Source organism: Natator depressus, chromosome 7 (genome assembly GCF_965152275.1).
Source record: "Natator depressus isolate rNatDep1 chromosome 7, rNatDep2.hap1, whole genome shotgun sequence".
NCBI classification, from domain to species: Eukaryota; Metazoa; Chordata; order Testudines; family Cheloniidae; genus Natator; species Natator depressus.
The window spans coordinates 80621091-80644517 of NC_134240.1; the positions used below are offsets into that span (position 1 = coordinate 80621091).

The following is a 23427-nucleotide window of genomic DNA, read 5'->3' on the forward strand; positions in this document are numbered from 1 at the left end:
TGGGCTACAAAAGTTAAGATGATGTAAAGTTACATTAAATTGCCCTTGAGAGGTTATTCCATGTGCCACTTCTCCATGAGACCCTTTTATCTGATGCAAGGAACAGCATTGGGTGAGTTGTCTCTCGCTCATTGCTGGAAAAGGGAGAGTCACTAACGCAGGAATACTGTCAGGTTAAAATAAAACCTTAGCGGGGGGGTTTTAATGCATAATCTGTGCTTACTCATAACACCAGATCAGTAAACAGAAATAATTGTAAATCATGTTTACATATGTGACATCTGACTAGAAACCAGAGGAATATGAATTTGTAAACATTTGTTGACAGTAGAACCTCAGGGTCACGAACACCAGAGTTATGAACTGACCGGTCAACCACACATCTAATTTGGAACTGGAAGTATGCAATCAGGCAGAAGCAGAGAACTAACTAAATAAATAAATACATAAAGCAAACACTGCACAGAACTGTGTTAAACGTAAACTACTAAAAAAAGAAGGAAACGTTTAAAAAAAATTTGACAAGGTAAGGAAACTGTTTCTGTGCTTGTTTCATTAAAATTAAGATGGTTAAAAGCATTTTTCTTCTGCATAAGTAAAGACTTAATATAGCTTTGAAATAATATTCAATTGTAAACTTTTGAAAGAACAACCATAACATTTTGTTCAGAGTTGCAAACATTTCTTAGTTCTGAACAACCACCATCCCCGAGATGTTCATAACTCTGAGGTTCTACTGTATAACTATTAAAGCACTTGCTGAATGTGCAGGATTTACCAGCTCCTCCCTGGGTGTGGGCACTGGCTGCTAGTAGGGGCCCTAGTGGTTTGAGGAGCATGTGCCAGTTCCTTTCCCAATGGTCTGATAGCAGGAAATGGTAGGGTTGCCAACTTTCTAATCACACAAAACTAAACACCCTTGCCCTGCCCCTTCTCTGAGGCCCTGCCCCCACTCACTCCATCCCCCGCCCCCCATCGCTCACTCTCCTCTCCCCTCACTCACTTGCTTATTTTTACCCGGCTGGGGCAGGGGGTTGGGGTACAGGAGGGGATGAGGGCTCCGGCTGGGGGTGCAGGCTCTGGGGTGGGGCTGTGGATAAGGTGTTTGGGGTGCAGGAGGGGGCTCCGAGCTGGGGGGTGAAGCTGAGAGGTTCAGAGTGTGGTAGGGGGCTCCGGGCTGAGGCAGGGTGTTGGAGGGACTGGGCTCTGGGCTGGGGGTGTGGGTTCCAGGGTCGGGCCAGAAATGAGGGGTTCAGGGTGCAGGAGGGGGGCTCAGGGTTGGGACAGAGGGTTGGGCTGTGGGAGGGGGTTCAGGCTCTGGGCAGTGCTTACCTCGGGTGGCTTCCCGGAAGCGGCAACATGTTCCTAAGCATAGGGATGGCCAGGTGGCTCTACATGGTGCACGTGCCACACTGCATCTGCGCGCAGGCGCCACACCCTGCAGCTCCCATTGGCTGTGGTTCCTGACCAATGGGAGCTGCAGAGCCGGTGCACAAGGCGGGGGCAGCACACGGAGCCCCCCTGGCTGCCCCTGCACCTGGGAGCTAGAGGGACATGTCGCTGCTTCCAGGAGCCACACGGAGCCAGGTAAGGAGCCTGTCAGCTCTGCCAACTGGACTTTTAACAGCCCGGTCAGCTGTGCTGACCAGAGATGCCAGGGTCCCTTCCTGACTGGGCGTTCTGGTTGAAAACCGGACACCTTGCAATCCTAGAAAGTGGGTGTAGGCAGTACTAGTGGGGCAGAAACTCCTAATTCCTCTCCTCCTGCATGAGAATAAGTGATGTTCCCATCCCCATTACTTATTGTTCCCCTTTCAATCTCTCCCTTCATATTACAAACTACAGGGAAAAGGATAATTTGTTAGGAAAAAAGGGTGTGGATGGTAGAACTTGTGATTTTAGGGCATGTGGAGTTGTGTGTGTGTGTTGAAACATGCAAGAAAGGGTAATCTGTAACTTTATTTGCTTCCAAGTCTCTTCCTCGTTCATCTACCCTCACTCACTCTACCACACTCAACTCTAAAATTCATTTGCTGTGTTTCCCCAGAAGCCACCTCTCCTTTTCTTGTACCCAAGCTATTCATTCTCCCTTTTTTGTCCTTCAGAGTCCAGTCTTTGAGGTATACTTGTGGCACCTTAGAGACTAACCAATTTATTTGAGCATAAGCTTTCGTGAGCTACAGCTCACTTCATCGGATGCATACTGTAGCTCACGAAAGCTTATGCTCAAATAAATTGGTTAGTCTCTAAGGTGCCACAAGTACTCCTTTTCTTTTTGCAAATACAGACTAACACGGCTGTTACTCTGAAACCAGTTTTTGAGGTGTTCCTCCTTCCCCAGTCCATTCTCCACTTGTCCCAACATACCCCTTCTAACAGTTCAAGTCCACTTCTGTTTGGAAATATCAATTACTTCTGGCTTGCTCTTTCCCAGATACCCCCCCAGTTCATCACTTTTTACTGAGCATCCCATTGTTTGTGTTTGCTTCTTCCTCCCCCACTATTTTATCAGCTCACCTCCTCTCCACACAACATTTATTCCTCTGCTCCCTCTTTATATTCCTCACCAAAGCATTTCCTCTCTGAATTCCCCCACCCCAGCCCTGACGTCTCATTCTGTTCTCCTTCCCATCCCAGCATTTAATAATTCCCCCTTCCCCTCCAACATTTAATTCTTTCCCACGTCAGACCTGCAGCATTTCACCTTTTGGCCCCTATCCCCTACTGTGGGCATTTTAAGCCTTTTTTCCATCATCTTTTATTTTTAGAATCTTATTCTCTTCCTTTGTTTGCCTTCAAGAAATGGGAGAGGTGTGGGTCTCTTGGCTTTTCTCTCCTTCCTCAGCAGAATCTTTGCAGAGAGGAACACACTGAAGTCTTCCTGCCTTGGTCCCATGCAAAATGATGGAGTATCTAGCCTGAACTCTCTTGGAGTTGTGATTGGGGTGTGCATGAGTCGAAACAGTAGTCTGAGCCTCCCCCACTGAGCAGCTGCAGCAAGGGAGATAAATTGAGATCTTCACTCACCCCTCCAGCCCTGAGAAAGTTAACCCTGGAGTCCCCTCTCAAATTCTACACTGGGGGAGGTGGGGGGAGGAGGAGATGCATAGTTAGTCCAAAGAGCTGGCTGTAAGGGGGAAGGGAATTCTTGCAGACCTTTTTAAAAAAACAAACAGCATGTATGTGTGTGGGGTATTGGTTACTACACATGCTGGGGTATCAGGCAGTCCCCTCAATATATCCAGCCAGCTTTGATTGGTTGCAGAGGATTGGCAGCCACTTAGGCCTTGTCTGTATTTAAACATTTTGCCACTTTATCTTTGCTGTCATTGTGAAAGCAGCAAACTCCAAATCCCACCCCTCTGTAGACAGATATACCAGTGAAAGAATGCTTATATCAGTGGAGCTGTATCTAGACTAGGGCTTGTACTGGTATAACTGTATCAGTAAAAATCAGATCCCTTACCTACACAGCTATGCAGGTAAAGTTTTTAAGTGTAGACCAGGCCTTAGAAGGGGGTAAATAATAATAAAATACTTCTTCCTCCTTAGATGAATAAATACTCTGTAGATGAATGAAATATTTCTTCCTCTATAGCAGAGGTGGGCAAACTACGGCCTGCAGGCTACATCTGGCCCGTAGGCCCCTTCCCCGCAGCCTCAGCTCACTGCGCCACCAGCACAATGCTCTGGGCGGCAGGGGTGTGAGTTCCTGGGGCAGTGCAGCTGCAGAGCCCGGCCTGACCCGGTGCTCTGTGCTGCACAGTGGCGTGGCTGGCTCCAGCCAGGCAGCGCAGCTGTAGCGCTGCCAGCCACCAGTGCTCCAGGCAGCAAGGTAAGGGGGCAGGGCGTGGGGGGGTTGGATAGAGGGTAGGGGAGTTTGCGGGGGTGGACAGGGTTTGGGGCGGTCAGAGAGTGGGGAATGGGGGCAGTCAGGAAGAAGGAAGGTTTGTATGGGGTGGCAGGGGGCAGTCAGGGGTGGGAGTTCCAGAGGTAGTCAGGGGACAGGGAAAAGGGGTGGTTGGATGTGGCAGGGGTTCCGGGGGTGGGGTGGGGTGGACAGTCAGGAAGGAGAGGTGGGGTTGGATGGGGTGGCAGTCGGGAGCAGGGGTTTTGGGGGCAGTCAGGGAGAAGGGGTGGTTGGATGGGGCAGGGGTCCTGGGGGAGCAGTCAGGAATGAGAGGAGGGGTTGGATGGGGCGGCCTCCCCTAACCCGCCCTCCATACAATTTCTGAAACCCAATGTGGCCCTCAGGCCAAAAAGTTTGCCTGCCCCTGCTCTATAGCTTTCCTTATAGATTTATAAGAGGATCAAACTCTTGTAGAGCTGGCCAGCCTAAGTTTACTGTTAAGCTTATAATTTCCATACTTTTTAATGTTTAAATTATATAAACTAGATCTCAAACTTTTTCCAAGTGTGGAATACCTTTTAATTTTACCACACTTGGTAAAGCAATCCCCATTCTTTCATGTATTTATACCTGCTCCTGTATTTTCACTCCATGCATCTGATGAAGAGGGTTCTAACCCACAAAAGCTTATGCCCAAATAAAAGCTTAGTCTCCAAGATAATCTGTTTAAAAAAAAATGACGAGGAGTCCTTGTGGCACCTTAGAGACTATGTCCCACCTTTCAGGATCTCATAACATCCCTGTGACAACTACAGACACTGTTTTTGTGGAAAACTGTTCATACATTTTCAATGTCTTAAATGTGAGATTCACAGAATTTTGAAAAATTCAGTCACTGTCTACTTCTGCTCTTCTTTTATCTCTTCCCCTCCCCCTCTGTTCTGTTTCTCTCTGTTGCCCAATGATCCTATGAAAAAGCTCCTGTGTTGCCTGGTCTCCTCCACATTCACAGCTCAGGGGTGCTGCCACACCTGGCTTAAAGTGGTTTCCATCATATACAGGGTTTACAGTTTGGTTCAATGGCTCTCAGCACCCTGACTATAAAAGTTGTTCCAGCACCTCTGTGCATACTTGTTCGGTCCTCTCCCCTTGTACACCTTCTTTTTCTGTTCAGTTTTCTTCTCCCTTGGACTTAGTTCCTGCTGGGCTTGTTCTCGTCTCCCTGGACATCCCTCTCACACTAGTGGCTGACAACTCAGGTCTCTGAAAGTAGCTTGTATTTCTTTTACTACTTCGGTGTACAGCACTGGCCGCTAAGGGCAACAGATAAGCTTCCAGCTCCTTGTTTCAAACTGCTTCTATGAGTCTGGGCTCTTGATTGAAAAGAATAGCCTGGAGGCTTGCAAAAGCAGTTGGAAACTAGAGGAGAGCCTGCACCTTGTGATTAATTAGCTAGCTTTCTGCAAACTACCTGCAAGTGCTTCATTGACCATGCTTTGGGATCTGCTGACATAAGCAATTCTGACATTAGTCTTGAAACTCAGATAATGCAGTCAAACAAAAAATTTCTCTATTACCAGCATTCAAACAACCTCAACTCCAACTCTGGATTTGTGTTGCTATTTCAGGGTCTGATCCAACTTCCACTGAAGGCAATGGTAGTGTTCTAATTTTGTTGGGTCCTGGACTGCTTATATGCCCTTTTTAACACAAGATGTGGGTAATTGAGCATTTGTGTATATTATTTATTCCAGCATCATGTTTAATGGCTTGCTGTGACAGGAATGGTTTCTTTTTTAATGCAGTGGACAGATATTTTTATGATTTGGGATATGTTTAGCCTATGTTCATATGGTAAATTTGTTTCATTATGTTTGTTTCATTAGGTGTACATAGAACTATTTTATCAGTAAAAGACTGATATTTGGATGTGCTTATATACCGTGGAGATGTGTGCTTTATCACAGTAGTTCTCAACTTGGGGTCTGCAGACTGTGTCTAAGGGGTCTGCGAAAGGTGGTCGTTACCATAGAATAGTGGTTTTCAACCTAAGATTTCCAAAGGGATGCCCACCTCCATTCAAAAATTTTTAGGGGTCCACAAACACAGGTGCTGGAACTAGGGGTGCTGCCGCACTCCCTGGCTTGAATTGGTTTCCATTATATACAGGATTTACAGTTTGATTCAATGTCTCACAGCACCCCCGACTATAAAAATTGTTCCAGTACCCTCTCTGCAAATGAAAAAAGGTTGAAAATCACTGATTATCAGACCTAAAAGACATCTTTTAGTTTATATTTACATTTATATTACATAGATGACACAAGTACTCTTGACGTGTTAACATATCTTTGATTGTTGTGGATTGTGTAAGGTAGTATGAAAGACCAGGCATTTTACAACCATTGTATACAAGTAAGTTATTACAGTTTTTATGTACCATTCTAAGACAGAACTATGTGATGAATAGATAACGTTTATTTAGACTTCGTATTTCTTGTGAACGTTCTTTTACAAGGGCAGTGTTGAGCATATTTGGTTGCTCACTGGGATGTTTCTGTTTAATAGTCTATGTTCATTAAGTAAATGTTAAGGTTGGTGTCAGCACTGTTTAAGTAATCTTACCTTGTCATTTCCAAACTATATAGTTGAGATTTTTTTTCAAATAATGGGTTTAAAGTAGGGCTGCCAAGCGATTGTGATTAATCCCAATTAATTTTTTTAGTTTTATTTGCACTGTTAAACATTAATAGAATACCATGTATTTAAGTATTTTTGGATGTTCTGTACATTTTCAAATATATTGATTTCAATTGCAACACAATACAAAGTATACAGTGCTCACTTTATATGATTTTTATTACAAATGTTTGCACTGTAAAAAGATAAAAGAAATAGCATTTCAGTTCACCTCTTACAAGTACTGTAGTGCAATATTTTTATCATGAAAGTTGAATTTACAAATGTAGAATTATTTTTTGTTTTTGATTTTACATAATTGCACTCAAAACAATGTAAAACTTTAGACCCTACAAGTCCACTCAGTCCTAGTTCTTGTTCCTCCTTTTAGAGGAGTTTTGGCTTATCGAAGGAGTAAGATATTTTTATCTCAGAATGTCAATATTTTGGAGATGGGAGTGGTGTGAGTTTTTTGCAGGAGAAGGGTGAATTCTTGATGCTGCTCCTCTTGGGTTGGGTTTCTGAGCTCACCAGGCTCACCTCCTGTCTGAAGAGGAAGAGAGTTTCATTTTAGAAATGTGCATTCAGTGTTCGGGGAGGACTGGGGATGAGGAGCGAGCAATGACTTGTGCAGGAGGACGGTGAGGGAGGTGTCTTGCTTCTGGAAGGGTGGTTTCTGTGACTGGGCTCGCCAGGATTGCCTCCTTTTACTGAGCTAGGTGGGCTTAATTTGTAACGAAAGAGGTATTGGGGATCAAACAATTAGGTGCCGGGGATCAAGGAGATTTTTTACATTCATAGCTGATGCAGCTAGCTCAGAGGTGCCGTGGCTATGAACTTCTAAATTAAACACTGGTAGGTTTCCTTCAGCTAGGCGAGCCCTTGTTTGCAAGGGAGCATAGATTTTTACCTCAGGGACTTGGCATGTGGCAGGCGAGCCTGAGCTCGCTAGGCCCCTATTCTCTATGGGGTACCTCCCGGAGCGAGGGGTTGGCTGGGGGCAATGAGGCATGGTGCCGGAGGAGGGGCGGTCCCTGGAGTGAGGGGCTAGCTGGGGCAATGAGGCAATGGTGTGAGGGGAGTAGGGTGGGGCGGTCCCTGGAGCGAGGGGCTAGCTGGGGCAATGAGGCAATGGTGTGAGGGGAATAGGGTGGGGCGGTCCCTGGAGCGAGGGGCTAGCTGGGGCAATGAGGCAATGGTGTGAGGGGAGTAGGGTGGGGTGGTCCCTGGAATGAGGGGCAGGCTAGGGGCATTGGAGCACGGCGGGATCAGGATCCCTACCTTTCCATCAGAGCCGGGATGGGAGCCACTTCCTCTTCTCTTTCCATCCTCCGGAGGCAGATTTGGTTACTGTGCCTGACGAGATGCTGTCCAGTCCCTCTGCAGCCAATGCCTCACTCGGAGGTATGCGATTAACGCGGTTTAAAAAAAATTAATGCGTTAATTTTGTTTTCAGTTAATCGCAGGCTTTAACTGCGATTAATTGATAGCTCTAGTTTAAAGATGTCTTTTCTTGAATTACCCTTGACAATATTTGCATTACAGTAGCACTGGGTGTGCTAGGCACTGTTGAAACCTATAAAAAGAGACAATCCCTGTCCCTCCAAAATTAGCCTAATAGATCATACAGACAAAAGGTAGGGTTAGGAAAAACAGAAAGACGCAGACGTGAAGTGACTTGCCAAAGGTCATGTAGCAAGTTCATGGTAGAGTAGGAAAAGAATCTAGGTCTCCTGACAAATTCCCTATTCATCATACCACTGGCTCTGAGTTTAACGTAACCTTAATATTCATATTATAATGTTGTTTTTTTTATTTAATTGCTAATTTTTAAATTAAATTTAGCACTCAATACCAAAACAATGTAAAACTTCAGTGCCTACAAGTCCACTCAGTCCTACTTCTTGTTCAGTCAATCGCTAAGACAAACAAGTCTGTTTACATTTACGGGACATAATGCTGCCCTCTTCTTATTTACAGCGTGTCACCAGAAAATGAGAACAGGCGTTTGCATGGTTGTGGATGGCATTGCAAGGTATTTACATGCCAGATATGCTAAACGTTCATATTCCCCTTCATGCTTCGGCCACCATTCCAGAGGACATGCTTCCATGCTGATAACACTCGTTTAAAAAAATCTGTTAATTAAATTTGTGACTGAACTCCTTTGGGGAGAATTGTACGTCCTCTGCTCTGTTTTACCTGCATTCTGCCAAATATTTCATGTTATAGCAGTCTTGGATGATGACCCAGCACATTTTGTTAATTTTAAGAACACTCCAGCGCAGATTTCACTAAATGCAAAGATGGTACCAATGTGATATTTCTAAAGATAGCTTCAGCACTCACCCAAGGTTTAAGAATGTGGAGTGCCTTCCAAAATCTGAGAGGGATGAGGTGTTGTGTATGCTTTCAGAAGTCTTAAAAGAGAAACACTCCAATGCAGAAACTACCGAACCACCAAAAAAGAAAATCAACCTTCTGCTGGTGTCATCTGACTCAGATAATGAAAATGAACAGGCGTCGGTCCACACTGTTTTGGATTGTTATCAAGTAGAAGCCGTCATCAGCATGGATGCATGTCCACTGGAATGGTGGTTGAAACATGAAGGGACACATGAATCTTTAGCGCATCTGGCACCTAAATATCTTGTGAAGCCGGCTACAACAGTGTCATTCGAACGCCTGTTCTCACTTTCAGGTGACATTGTAAACAAGAAGCGGGCAGCATTATCTCCTGCAAATGTAAGCAAACTTGTTTGTCTGAGCGATTTGCTGAACAAGAAGTAGGACTGAGTGGACTTGCAAGCGCTAAAATTTTACCTTGTTTTATTTTTGAATGCATTTTTTTTACATAAGTCTACATTTGTAAGTTCAACTTTCATGATAAAGAGATTGCACTACAGTACTTGTATTAGGTGATTTGAAAAATACTATTTGTTTTGTTTTTTACAGTGCAAATACTTGTACAAATACTTACAAATAAAGTGAGCACTGTACATTTTGTATTTTCTGTAATGTAACTGAAATCAATATATCTGAAAATGTAGAAAATATTTAAAAATATTTAAACAAATGGTATTCTATTATTGTTTAAGAGTGCGATTAATCATGATTCATTTTTTTTAATTGCGCAATCAATTGTGATTAATTTTTTTAATTGCTTGACAGCCTGATAAAAACATAGATGTATATTGACTCTGTCCCCTAAACAATTCTGATCTGGAAATCAGACTTGAATTTATTACAGAAAACTTCAGACCAGGAGTTCTTTAAACTTAAAAGTTATTGGGGATTGGGAAGGCAGGATAAGCCTTATATTGAATATTGGCGGTAACAACCTTAATGTCTGTGGAGCAGTCACCACTGCCTACATAATATATTTATGTGACACTGACAGCAAGATTGTGTGCTTTAGGCTTAGCACTGAATATGGTGCAATATGTAGTCACACCATCCCAGAAGGAATTGTGACTCAGAATCCCAGTTCCTCTCCTGCTCTTTTCCAGCTCAACGAGAGGAGAAATGACTTGGAATATCCCTTTTGAGGATACAGGTTACTTTCCTCACCTTTCACCTGGCCAGGTCTATTGGCCAGCATGTGGGTGGAGAAGCAGTAGCTCTCTCTGGCTGCTGCTTCGGGTGGGCAGATGTGTGTATCAGGTGATCTGTTCCTGAGGTGTGATAAGAGTAGGTCCTACCTGGCCTTGTGGAGGTAGGTCTTAATCCTCTGTGCAGCCACATGTAACCAGGCACACTCTTGTCCTGAATCATATGGGGGAGGAGAGCTATTAATTAACCTGAAGCAAGTTGCAGTGAACTCAGGCTTCATTTATATATTTGTGTACAAATAATGAGTCAGTAAAGTGTGAAGTTCCCTTGGTCTTTTGCTCTTTGTCCACTTTAGCAAGATGCCCACTTTGAAAGGACTATAGAGTATATGCTGTGTGTGTGTGTATATATATAACATTAATAAGATGTTAATATTTGATAAAATGCAAATATTCCAATTTTTGCCTCAATGTTTTAAATATTTAGCTTTAACTGAGACTTATATAATATTGATATACAGACTTTTATGATTAAATTAAAAAAACAAACTTTTTTTTATTTCAGATTCAACTCTGTATTATGACAGAGAACAGCAATAAGAGTATGCAATTTTCTGTTGAAGTGAAAAATTCCTTCAAGAGCCCATGATTTTTTCCACTACTCCTTTTACATATCAACTACTTGATAGACATGGCTCACCACGCCAGACCTTCCAGATTAGTCAAAAAGGAAGAGTTAGGCAAAAGGAAAACTAGTGAAGGCAAAAAGAAATCTAGCCAAGTGAAAAAGAAAGCCAAGAAGAATTCCAAAAAGGCTGTGAGTTGTGGAAAATGCAAAAAGTCAATGCAAGAAAAAAATGATGTAAAGAAAAAGCAACAAGAAAAGAAACCACCTTTGAGCTCATCAGTTAGATTTCTCAGGAGTAGTGTAACTAGAGCTTTATCTGGAACATCTTGGGTAAATATGGAGAAAACAGATAATATTCTCTTTCATAACCAGGATTCTTTAAACTTCAATGGCTTTACAATGTCTCTTCGTAGCAGATCATTCTCTCATAGACTGTCCCAAACTGCAGTAATTACCAAAAAAAAGAAAGTTACAGCACAGAAAAGATTAGAAAAAACAGACAAGTATGAACAAGAAACCCTTACTATATTGGAAGAAAAAAAAGTTGAAGCTGCTGAAAGGGTTTCGAAACAAGATTCAGCACAAAATGAATTAACCCCTCTCAACATTCTATGTGATACAGACATTGAGCCCTCCATTAAATGTGATAGTCAAGATAAAAAGATAGGGAGACCTGAATCAAGTGTCTCCATTTCAAAGCATCTACCAAGCATTTACAATCCAGGAGTATTAGAGGAGGAGTATGAGTGTGAAGAGCCGCCCAGTGGGTGGACATCAAGTAAGATCAATACAGGAAGCTCAGACGAAAGTTTTACTCAGAATTCTGAGCTTGTTCCGGCACCTTTTCATTCTGACTCTACAATCACCTCTGAATTAAACACAAAAAAACATTTAGAAGATTCAGACTCCTTTGCAGAATCCCATGTAAAGATTAACTTAGATTTGAAGCCTGCTGATAAAGAACCTGATTCAAATTCTGACTCTCTAGTTACCACTGAATCAAATTCAATCGTATATTTAGAAGATTTGGGCTCGTTTTTTGGATCCCACATAAAAACTGACTTGGATTTGGTACCTGATAATAAAGAACCTGACTCAGATTCTGACTTGTGCTGTAAAAGAGATGATTCAGAATCTGAAACAAAAAATGTAGTCACAGTTTGTGAACCAGTTAATCTTGCAGTGCAGCAGCCTGTTAAATACGTTGGTAAAGAAACTTTATTTCTGGACTCGGGTTATGTTCCTATTTCATCATCAAACACAGAAAAAAGCATAGTAGACTTAGTCTCTACAACAACTGCAGTCTTCAAAGAAAATACTGGACATTCCTCTGAACGGTCTATTTCAGGGTTGTCCTCAAACACAGGAAGCTCCGCTCTTACCTCTGACAGAGAAAGAAATGTACATTCACCAAATGATTCAAAACTGCGGTATAAGGATTCTTCATTACAATCAGGAAGTGTTGGAATAAACTTGAACTCAGTTCAGGACAGCAAGAGCAACCGCATCGGTTCTGCTGAGGCTTCAGAACCATCCTCCTTTACAAACCCAGTTTACAGTTACCCTCTCTCATATTCATCTTTGCTCCCTATGTTAGAAAAAAAGAAACGAAGACGGTGTGGGGTATGTGAACCTTGTCTGCGGAAAACTAATTGTGAGGAGTGCAGCTGTTGCAGGAAACGCAAAACAAGTCACCGGATATGTAAAAAGAGAAAATGTGAAGAACTGAAAAAGCCGCCACCACCAATAATGCTACCTTTTGAGGTAAGCAAGAAACAGAAACAATACACCTTCATAAGATTTGAGGTCCATTTGTAAATTCTTAAAAATATTAGTCATTCTGTAGATTTGGACAACATATTAGATAAAATCTAACCGTAACAGTTGAATATACTTCTCCAGTTATAAGCCTTGAAGATTAGAGTGAGCTAGTGTTTCTGTTGCTCATACCACATGAATTCATATAACTAGAGGTGGGCATAAGTTTTAGTCTGCTGCAAATCTGGTCACATTGGCCAATGTGGAAAAGTAGGCCCATAGATTGAACTAATCAGGGGCCGGAGAGAGTAAAAAAGATTTAAGTGGAAGGTTTGAGGTGGGCAGGATCATCCCTCACCACATTGTGAAATACCAAGTGCAAATGCCTGGATTTTACGACAGGAGGTTACTTGCTCTGTATGTGGAATTATAGAAAAACTTTTTGGTAATAAAATATGAACAAAACTACAACAAAACCCCCTGGCTCCATATTCTATTTGCATTCTCCCTCTAAATCTCTACTCCTTTCTAATTGCCTGTCCCTTTGTTTCTTGCATCTCAATCATTCCTGGTTACTCAGCCAGGTCACATACCTCATCCTGCCCATATATTCTTTATTTCCCCAATTTCCTCTCTGGTCCCTGTTGTGTTCCCTTTGTGCTCTTTCAGTCCCAGTGGTCTGTCTTCTTGCTCATCCCTCTCACAAGTTTCTGTTCTCCACTCCCCAAACATCCTGAAAGCCTTCTGCCATTTCTGGAGGCTCTCAATCTCTTTGTCTTTTCTCTTCATCCCCCTGTTCCATCCTCCCTCACAATTGAACCCCCTTAATCTATCCATCTTTTGTCCCCTGAACTTCCTCTCCTACCCTAGCCCCATGAATTCTCTGTCCCTTATCAATCCTCTGACTCTAATACATGATCTCACTACTCCCACCTAGTCTCTCCAGTCATCTCTGTTCTAGTTGGTGTAAGTTAAAGCAGGCCTGAAGTAACTCTACTTGTGGTGGGGACCAACTCCACGTCTGGCCATCCCCAAAATTGAAGGAGGCAGAAAGGTAGGGTAAAGCCAGTTTTGACTCTTGCATCAAGCATGAGTTTAGCATAGATGACAGTATCTTGGGAAAACTTCTATTGTATGTCTCCACCCCACAACCTACAAGATTTACGGACATGTCCGTTCCATTTCTTCAGAGTAGGCAAGTAGGCAGAAAATCCTTACACCAGTGGATGGATATGATGTCTGTGTGGTTTTTATATACTGTTGGGGTGGGGGATAAACAAAATTAAATAGCTGGCCTCAGAGCTCACTATGAATGAGGTTTACTATATGTAAGTCACATGACCCCTTCTGAGCACTTAAAAGAGGACTAAACAAATTGGGGCAAAGCCAATTTAGAATTTGATTTGAAGATCAACAAATAACAAGCCAGTGAAGAGAATGGAGTATGGGGAAACTCCCTGCTTCCTACAGCAAAAGAGTAATGTAGCAGCAACATTACGCTCTTCCTTATTTTTAATGAGTATGGACTTAGGAAGACCTTAAAAGAGAGCATTGCAGGAGATGAGATAATAAGGTGATTAAGGCATGAAAAAGAATTTTGGCAGAGGCAGGGTCAAGGAAAGGATGAATTCCAGCTTTTCTGTCAATCTTTTTTTCCAGGCTAAACATGGTTTTCTTTTATTTTCTTCTTGCATAGTCTGACCTTCTCTTTGTATTCCTGCTTTGCTTCTTCACCTCCTTTTCTTTAAGCCCTCTCTTTGCCTTCTTAATTATATCCCCATTCCCTTTATGTTCCTCTGCTCCAGCAGTTTCATTTTCTGGTGTACTTTTAGAAAAAAAGGGGTATATTTTATACTGTGCATATCATATTGTTTTAAAACTACAATCCAAAAGGCCTCCTTGCCTCTTCAAGTAAATGGCAAGAAATACTTTTGACCTTGTAAAGTTTCAGAAGACTGGGTTGAGCAAAATGTGTACTTCTGCCCTTTGGGAACATACCATTGGATAATTTCTTGTAAAATTATATTTGAATGAAATACAGAGACTCTTACTTTGAATATTTGTAAACAACAAATTCTGCTATATAATACAAAATTGTTTGAGAAACTGAAAGAAATTGAACAGTATTTCTGAAATATAAATATCTATCAGGATCTAGGAACGTAATGTAGAGGTGCTGAATCCTGAGGAGGGTGGTGGTGGAGGGGAAGCAGTATCTTGCAATGCTCAAAAGTTACTTTTCAGATAAGAAAAGGAGGTCTTGTGGCACCTTAGAAACTAACAAATTTATTTGAGCATAAGCTTTCGTGAGCTACAGCTCACTTCATCGGATGCATTCAGTGGAAAATACAGTGGGGAGATTTATACACACAGAGAACGTGAAAAAATGGGTGTTACCATACACACTGTAACGAGAGTGATCACTCACCTTACCTGATCACATTGTTTCACGTTCTCTGTGTGAATAAATCTCCCCACTGTATTTTCCACTGAATGCATCCGATGAAGTGAGCTGTAGCTCACGAAAGCTTATGCTCAAATAAATTTGTTAGTCTCTAAGGTGCCACAAGACCTCCTTTTCTTTTTGCGGATACAGACTAACACGGCTGCTACTCTGAAACTTTTCAGATAAGGTAGACATATTAGCTGCTCAGAAGGGAATCCCTGGCTGGCAAAGGGTTTAAGACTGCTCTGGGAGTAGGTTTTGTTTTTCAAGTGGAAGGGAATTGGAAAATGCCTTAGGTCTCTGTCCAGGGTTGTTTTTTTTTTTTAAAGAAGGGAATCAGGCTAGTTTCAGTAGATTGCTGGTTGCAAGGAGTCATAGTTCTGTCGCTCATATAGGTGGAATGTTAGTATTTTCTTGAGGTGATTCACTGGAGAGTGGGGGGATAGCTGTTTTCATCCTTAAACTGCATTTTATGCAAGATGTTTTCCCCTCAAAAGAAGGATTCTCCCTTCTAGTTTCAACTAGACAAAGTGCTAGAATTACATTCTACCAATCACAAAATGCACACTGAAATCCGTGAAAGCCTGCATGTGGAATTACTTCAGGATATGCCTTTAAGATACAAAGCATGTCCTTGCTTAGTGCAAAGGAATGATGACTTTTAAGATCATATATGGATTTACCTTTAGAGACAACAAGACCCAGCTAGTAGAGTCCATGCCTGAAGTCTAAAATCTGAGTGCCGTTATGCATGCACAATCAACGTAGAGAGAATAATTTTCACATTTGGAGCCAATATTAGTTACTATTCTGTTACTTTAATTAATTTGCACATAATTGAGATATAAGATTTTAAAACTATATTGGGCATGCATACATCTCTTTGAAATAACATCCACATAAACTTTCAGGAATACTTTACCTTGAAGGATGTAATAGATTTTGCAGGGACATGACATCATGAAAATCTGGTTAAAGCATTGTGGGCTCTAGTTCATAGATTCTATGTGTAGCACAACTGTTTTTTATGTAATACACCTCATTCTGATGGATTCATGACATTTTGTTATGAGTTGGTAGTACAAAGGAAAGAATCTCAAATATATAGGCTAAAAGGTATATAATTTTTTAATATTTAACAAATACTGCGCTAAGCTTTTAAAAATACAATAAAGGTATTATATTTAATTAACAGATCTCACAATAAATGTTACAGAAACACTTTATTATTAATTAGTATTATTATGAATATGTACCTTTTTAAAATTTTGTCGTTTTCATTCTAATACAAATTGCATGCAATATAGATATTTTGGGTTATTTCACAGCTGTCCTCTACCAAAACAGGTTATTTGCTTTCATTCAGTAGTTTGTTGTGTTGCTGTTGAGTCTCAGTGTATATCTGTGTTGTTTGGAAATGTTGTAGGTTCTACTAAGCAACATTCAGCAGTGCTGTAAATGGTGGTATAAGTTGCAGATCAGGCTCAAGTGGCAGGGCGACAAAGTTGTGTAACTTGCTTTGATTTGGCATTCAGTGTACATGCAAAATAATTATAGTTTACACTAGTTTAGTATTCTATGTGGTATTGAGTGTTGAAGATGAGGGGGTATTCATTAAAGAGAAGTTGTGAACTTGGTATCTAATCATTTTCAAAGAATGATTTAAAAATAGTTTGAACATTGAAACTGCCTCTAAGCCTCTGTGCCATTTTTTTCAATTACAATTTGTTTATGTTAACAACAGGTAAGAAATGTTTTTTATATTAAAGACCCACACAAACAACAGGGGAAAGTGAAACCCAAAACTAATTGTACACCAAGAACTCTCAAATGCACATAGCTAACAAATTAGGGGAAAATAGTATATTTCTCTTTTTTTTTTTTTTCTGCCAGCCCGAATAATCTTACATGTTACTTCTAATACTAGTGGGTAACTTTTTTTAACTGATGGGGGATGGTCCTGCTTAACCTTACACCTTATCAGCTCTATTTCTTGCTGCACATACAAATCAATGCGATTGCCTGAATTAAAGAAGTGAATTAAAGAAGAAGGGGTCGGTCCTGGGGCTGGTTTTGTTCAATATCTTCATTAATGATCTGGAGGTTGGTGTGGATTGCACTCTCAGCAAATTTGCGGATGATACTAAACTGGGAGGAGTGGTAGATACGCTGGAGGGCAGGGATAGGATACAGAGGGACCTAGACAAATTGGAGGATTGGGCCAAAAGAAATCTGATGAGATTCAATAAGGATAAGTGCAGGGTCCTGCACTTAGGACGGAAGAACCCAATGCACAGCTACAGACTAGGGACCGAATGGCTAGGCAGCAGTTCTGCGGAAAAGGACCTAGGGGTTACAGTGGACGAGAAGCTGGATATGAGTCAACAGTGAGCCCTTGTTGCCAAGAAGGCCAATGGCATTTTGGGATGTATAAGTAGGGGCATAGCCAGCAGATCGAGGGACGTGATCGTTCCCCTCTATTTGACATTGGTGAGGCCTCATCTGGAGTACTGTGTCCAGTTTTGGGCCCCACACTACAAGAAGGATGTGGATAAACTGGAGAGAGTCCAGCGAAGGGCAACAAAAATGATTAGGGGTCTGGAACACATGACTTATGAGGAGAGGCTGAGGGAACTGGGATTGTTTAGTCTGCGGAAGAGAAGAATGAGGGGGGATTTGATAGCTGCTTTCAACTACCTGAGAGGTGGTTCCAGAGAGGATGGTTCTAGACTATTCTCAGTGGTAGAAGAGGACAGGACAAGGAGTAATGGTCTCAAGTTGCAGTGGGGGAGGTTTAGGTTGGATATTAGGAAAAACTTTTTCACTAGGAGGGTGGTGAAACACTGGAATGCGTTACCTAGGGAAGTGGTAGAATCTCCTTCCTTAGAAGTTAAGGTCAGGCTTGACAAAGCCCTGGCTGGGATGATTTGATTGGGGATTGGTCCTGCTTTGAGCAGGGGATTGGACTAGATGACCTTCTGAGGTCCCTTCCAACCCTGATATTCTATGATTCTATGAACAACACTGGGCTCTAAACAAATGAAAATATGTTTTTGTGGGACCATAAAATCTTAGGTAACTGAGGGTATTAGACAGAATTAAACCACTGCATGTGTACATCTTTATAATTTTTAATATGGTTTACCACGTGTATTTTAACATAACATTAAACTTGACTACCTTATGTCACCCTGTCCTATCAAAACAAATTAGGGTTTAAGTAGCTAATATTATGCAATAAACAAATGGCAACACTACCTCTAATTTAACTGATACATTTCAAAATGGCTTGTGGGTGCAAATCTCCATGTTTACACCTGTAGCTCCCTCATTTACACCCACAATCAAGTAGCTAGACGTGCATATACTTGAATTTGTATGTGTTATTCAACTGCAGATGCAAAATGTGCAGGCAGTTCTCTGCTGCAACTGCTACTGGATGTAAATTTCCCTTTATTTCCAGAGGCAGTGCACAAATGTACAGCCAGTTTTCTGGCTGAGAGACATTTATTGAAAATTCTTTAGTGAAGTTTTAAGTAAACAATAAATTGTAATGATCAAACTCGGCCTGATGAGACCCAGTCTGTTCCAGAGCCCTCTGCCATTAATCACAGTCTTTTCTAGAAGTCAGTGGGTTTGGGGATCTAGGCCCTAGTTTATGTGCAATAAATGATTCCCTTTTTTAAAAGAAAAAAATAGATTTCTGTTAAATCTAATGAGAGCGGTCTGCAAATTTCTGTTGCTGAGACCCACGTGGAAACTAGTTTCCTAGAGTACTTAATCCAGTTCTTCCCCTTTACTATCCAGGGAAGGTTTTCGGTCATTAGGTCATGTATTAAAAGCAAAGTGGAAGTAGAGGAGCTAGTGAATAAAAGCTGATGTGCGCCGAGAGGGGGCCTGCCTGGGGCCCAAGCGGCCTGAGAACTGCTCTTTTGGGGCTCCTGACAGACTCCCTGAAAAATAAAACCTCAGCAACCCGTGTTGAGCACAAGGGCAGGAGCCAGGACGGGGCGGGGGTGCTAGCGACGGAAGGCGCGTCCCCTCGGGGCCCCGGTAGCAGCAGGCACGGACTGACAGCCCTCAAAGAGTGGTGGGCAACGCGCCTGCTGCACCGAGGGGGGCTTGTCCAGTCTGGGACCGTGTCCTCGCCTCACCTCCGCCTCCTTTCAATGTCGCTAATATGTAGCCTTGCCTTATAAAGTCAAACTGCGCCGTACCTTGCCTGGGGGAGGGGGTGCGCCCAGCGGAGCCCGCGGCCGGCGCCCCGGCGGCAGGAGCGGGGCCAAGCCGGCGCCCGGCTCCCCTCACGCCGACCCCGGCTTGTCGCCTCGTCCCCACACGCGAGCCGGGCTAGACCGCTGGCCGCGGGGAGACCGGCCTGGCCGCGGCGCTGCGCTGCGTTGGGGAAGCGAGCGCAGCCTCTCCAGTGCGCGCCGCGCTGGGCCGGATCCGCCGCCGCGAATCCATGTCGCAGCTTGTGCCTGCCCCGTGTCCTCTGCTCAGAGCAAAGCCCACATAGGAGACCCTTTGTTTAGGAAGGGCTAGGCAGGGAAGATCAGTTTGGAGCGGCTGGCCTCGCCTTGCCATTGGCTGGGCCCTTTCTGGAGCTCTTTTTGCGAGAGGCATGCCCAGCACGTCCCCAGCGTTGGCAGGCAGGGGCTGCTGCTTTTAAACACCATGATAATAATACCCAAAAAGCAGCCTCAAGAAGTGCTACACTGTAGAGGGTTCCTCTGCAGAAGGAAGCAAGATGGCCACCTCGTGGGTTTTTGCTGTGAAGAATGCAGAGCCTAATTAAGGCAGACTTTCAGGGGGGAAAAGGGTCTTTCCCTGCTACGTTTTTATAGTACAGCTTTTTGTTTTGGTTGCAGTGACTTTACAGTGTAAAGTCTCCATCAGTTCAAATGCTGCATATAAAGCATTATGGGTATTTACAGTATTACAGTTTTCTAATAAAATTGGGGATTTAATTTTTTAAGTTAAACTTTATTCTGCAATTTGATATTTTTTTAGGTGCTAACTGAAAACAAAAGGCCTCAGAGGAGAAAGCAAAGAGTTTTAAAGGTAACCAATCATTGCTTTAATAATACTTCCCTCCTCTCCCCCCTTCCCATTTTAAACCGTATTTTATTGTCACTTGGACTAGGAAGTCAAAGGGTTAACTGCTGGAAATCAGCTCTTTCCAGATTTTCAGAGGATTAGCTCATTTTAAAAGCATAGAAGGTTTTCTTTTCTGTCTATATATTATGTACATATTTGAATCTTTTTGCACAAGTCTGTAGGATACAAAGCTTACCTTCTTCCAATGTGTTGAAGATTAATTCAAATTTAATTTAGTCATAGCTTAATATTTATATATTGAGAGTAAAAGTTTGGTGATTTTTTTCAGCATATAGGTTTGATGGGATCTGAAATTTAAATATTTGAAGTCAGAACTATATCATTACTAAAAAGTTATATATAGAAATATTTATGCAGGAATTCTTTTCTTATTTTAAAACTACAAAATAGTTAAAAAGGATAGTAAGAACTTGTGTACAGTAAATGAAAGGACCTTGCATAAACATGCTATTTATTTTTTATCCTACAAAGTGCACTTAAGTGTGAGAATGTTATTATTTATTTAAACATTGTTTCACCAGACATATATTTTTGCAAAAGCTTTGGCACATGAGGAATTTGGTAAAAGTACAATACAATAAAATGTAATTTTATAAATTTGGACGTTTTAAAAGGAAAATTTCACCTATTTCACTTATTGCATGATAAATGGTTCACAAGAAACTACACTTGTATAAAGGAATTATAACTTATTCAGGAATATAAAATTAAATAAAATGCTCAGATTAAGGAAAGAACAGAGTTTTTGAATTTTATTTGACTTGCAAATGTGTCTAACCTCAGGGGTCTGTTTTAATGTGGAAGCAGTTGAATGTGCATTTTAAAGCACCTCCTGCATCTTTTATAATAGTAATTGTGGTGGTACAATAGCAGTAAAAGCTCCACCTTCCATTCATTAAATGAATTAATCAATTATAGAACTAACATGTTTCATTAAATCATAATCATGTGTTAATTTTTCATTTTAATAATTACTTTTTGTAGAGATATTCAGAATTATAACTTGATTTCATTGTAGAAAATACGTGGTGAAAAATGTTTGAGTGTAGTGTGAATTTTTTTCCTCTGTTGGTGACAATGATGTCTTTACATGAATTAATTTTTATTCAATTCTATAATACTTAGTTGACATGACAAGTTACAGCAATGTTGTCAAAGTGAAAAAAGAACAGAAGTCTGGTCTCTGTCACAGGCAGATACATTGTATTGAATATCTGCCCAGGGTAGAGCTAGCTTCACAGTATGTTTAAGATTTTATCTCATGTTCATTTGTCATTGTCTGTTTCTGATTTGGTGGCAGGTTGCTATAGAGCGTGATGCTGTCTCTGTTGGCCCTTTTCTTTCTTACAGATTTATGCACAGTTTTTGATCCTTGATTTTTAATGGAAAATCTTATTGATAATTTGAGGAAATATTTTCATGCATACTATCATATGTTGAGCTTTGGACTGGAAAGTGCATTTCTGCTTAGATCTCTCCTCTGTTGAAGTGGTTGTACAGTTATTTCTCTCTGGTTTTATACTGTACTTTGTGTCTTCTAGTTTTCACTCCTAGTGCATGGTTACTGAATCTGTATTTGGTAAGATTTGTTATTGGCTTATGTCAAGTAGTGTGTTTCTGGATGTGTTTGTCATTCTTCTAAAAGTACTGGATATTGTTTTTCACTATATGTAATATAAAACTAGACTCCCTTTATATCAGCTGCAATAAACTTTCCAAAATGAAATATACATCATGTACAGTCTGATACCTGATACTCTGGTATAGTAGTTTTTTCTGCCCCTCCTTTTTCAGTTGATGGCATTTGAAATGCCATAATAAACATTTCTGCAGTAACATGTATTGAATTATAACACCAAGCTTTTATTTAATGATTAATGGAAGATGTATGAATCCAGAAAGTGACACTTAAAATTAAATAATAATCTACTAGAAGTTTAAGGAGTTTCCTTGCAATGTGATTTTGACTGTAATAGTAAAGTAAACTTCCTTTAAAGGAGAATTTGTAGCTTTCTTTGTTCTAAGGAAGAATATGATAGTTTGTGTTGCAAATTTTTCTTAGGGTATGTCTACACTGCCCACATTACAGCATGACTGTGGCAGCGCTGTGACATGGGCAATGTAGACACGCTTTATTGCCGGGGGAGAGCTCTCCCAGCAAATTTTTTTAAAAAACACCCCGAAAGAGGGATGGTTACTTAATCGCTGGGAGTGCGGCTCCCGGCGATAAAGCACTGTCTATACTGGCGCTTTTCAGCGCTAAAACTTTTGTCTCTCAGGGGTGTTTTTTTTCACACCCCTGAACCACTAAAGTTTTAATGCTGAAAGTGGCAGTGTAGACACAGCCTTAGATATTAATGAAATGTAGTTCTTGTGAATATAATTACATGTATGTTTAAGGAAAATATGGATTAATCAATTAAATGTGTTTTTCAGATTAAAGTTGTTGGGACTCCCACTTTTCTTAATAACAGTACCCTATCTGGTAGAAGATAAATGTCTCAAAATAGAGACATATTTGCTTGCTGGAAATAGTTTGCACTGCTATAAGCATTAACCTCACATATGGGATATAATGTTACACTACTGTAGATTTTGTTTACTTCGATGAATTTACTATTTTTGTACCTTATTGCTACCATTTTGTTATCATATAAAGTCACTTCAAAATTAATTTTTCTGACACTAACATTCTGTTATTTTTTTCATAATTGCACAGATGTGTAAATAAAAATCTAAATGATCTGACTGTAAATTCTAGGAAACAAACACTCATTGAAGGCAAAAGTAATGTGTGTTTGTGGGAATAGCTGTTTAAAACCAAAGAGAGAGTATTTACAATTTCAGTTGCAAACATTGCATGATGTCTTCCGACTGAAGCAAATACCTTTTGCATTTTGTTTCTGGTACCTAAATGGAAGACATATGCAAGAGGACCTCTAACTTATTGAGGTGCTGGTACCTGTTGACGCACTCATTTGCACTTTCAACAAACAAAAGGGTGAGAGAGTGGTTTTTTTTCTTTTACCTATTTAATGGTATTTCTCCCACACTTTGTGTATAATGCACCTTGTTTCACAGTGAGGAAATGTTTACAATCACGCTTTAGTAAAATGAAAGCACAGATCAAAAGAAACAAACATTGAATATGGCATCATATTGTTAGAGAGAACTGCTATTATCAATACAGATAGAAGTGGAACAGTGAGGAACGCATGCACAGAACAACAGCTGATGAAGAAGTACAATCCATGGTCTTGTCACTAGGTTCTACAATGCCAATGTTACCTTTTGAATGGCCGCAGAAATTTTCTACATTTATCGAGATAATAAAGGAAGAGCCTATGAGAGAGATCCAGAATTCATACAAGAGTCAACAATAATATAAATGCTG

At 41.1% G+C, this 23427-nt stretch overlaps 1 protein-coding gene across 2 annotated transcripts in view; it reads left to right on the forward strand.

Moving 5' to 3' along the window:
* TET1 (tet methylcytosine dioxygenase 1) overlaps window positions 1-23427 on the forward strand; it is a 122729-nt gene that overhangs the window by 6909 nt on the left and 92393 nt on the right. Inside the window, exons 1-3 of one of the 2 annotated variants that reach the window (XR_012640303.1) lie at window positions 19343-19839; window positions 19926-19976; window positions 23301-23388. Coding sequence is in view for 1 of the 2 variants with exons in the window: in XM_074958895.1 (XP_074814996.1) it covers window positions 10772-12472; window positions 19926-19976 (1752 nt within the window). In the remaining variant the exon portion in view is untranslated. Of the gene's footprint in view, window positions 1-10645; window positions 12473-19342; window positions 19840-19925; window positions 19977-23300; window positions 23389-23427 lie in introns of those variants that run through there. The other variant, XM_074958895.1, reaches the window with a different exon arrangement.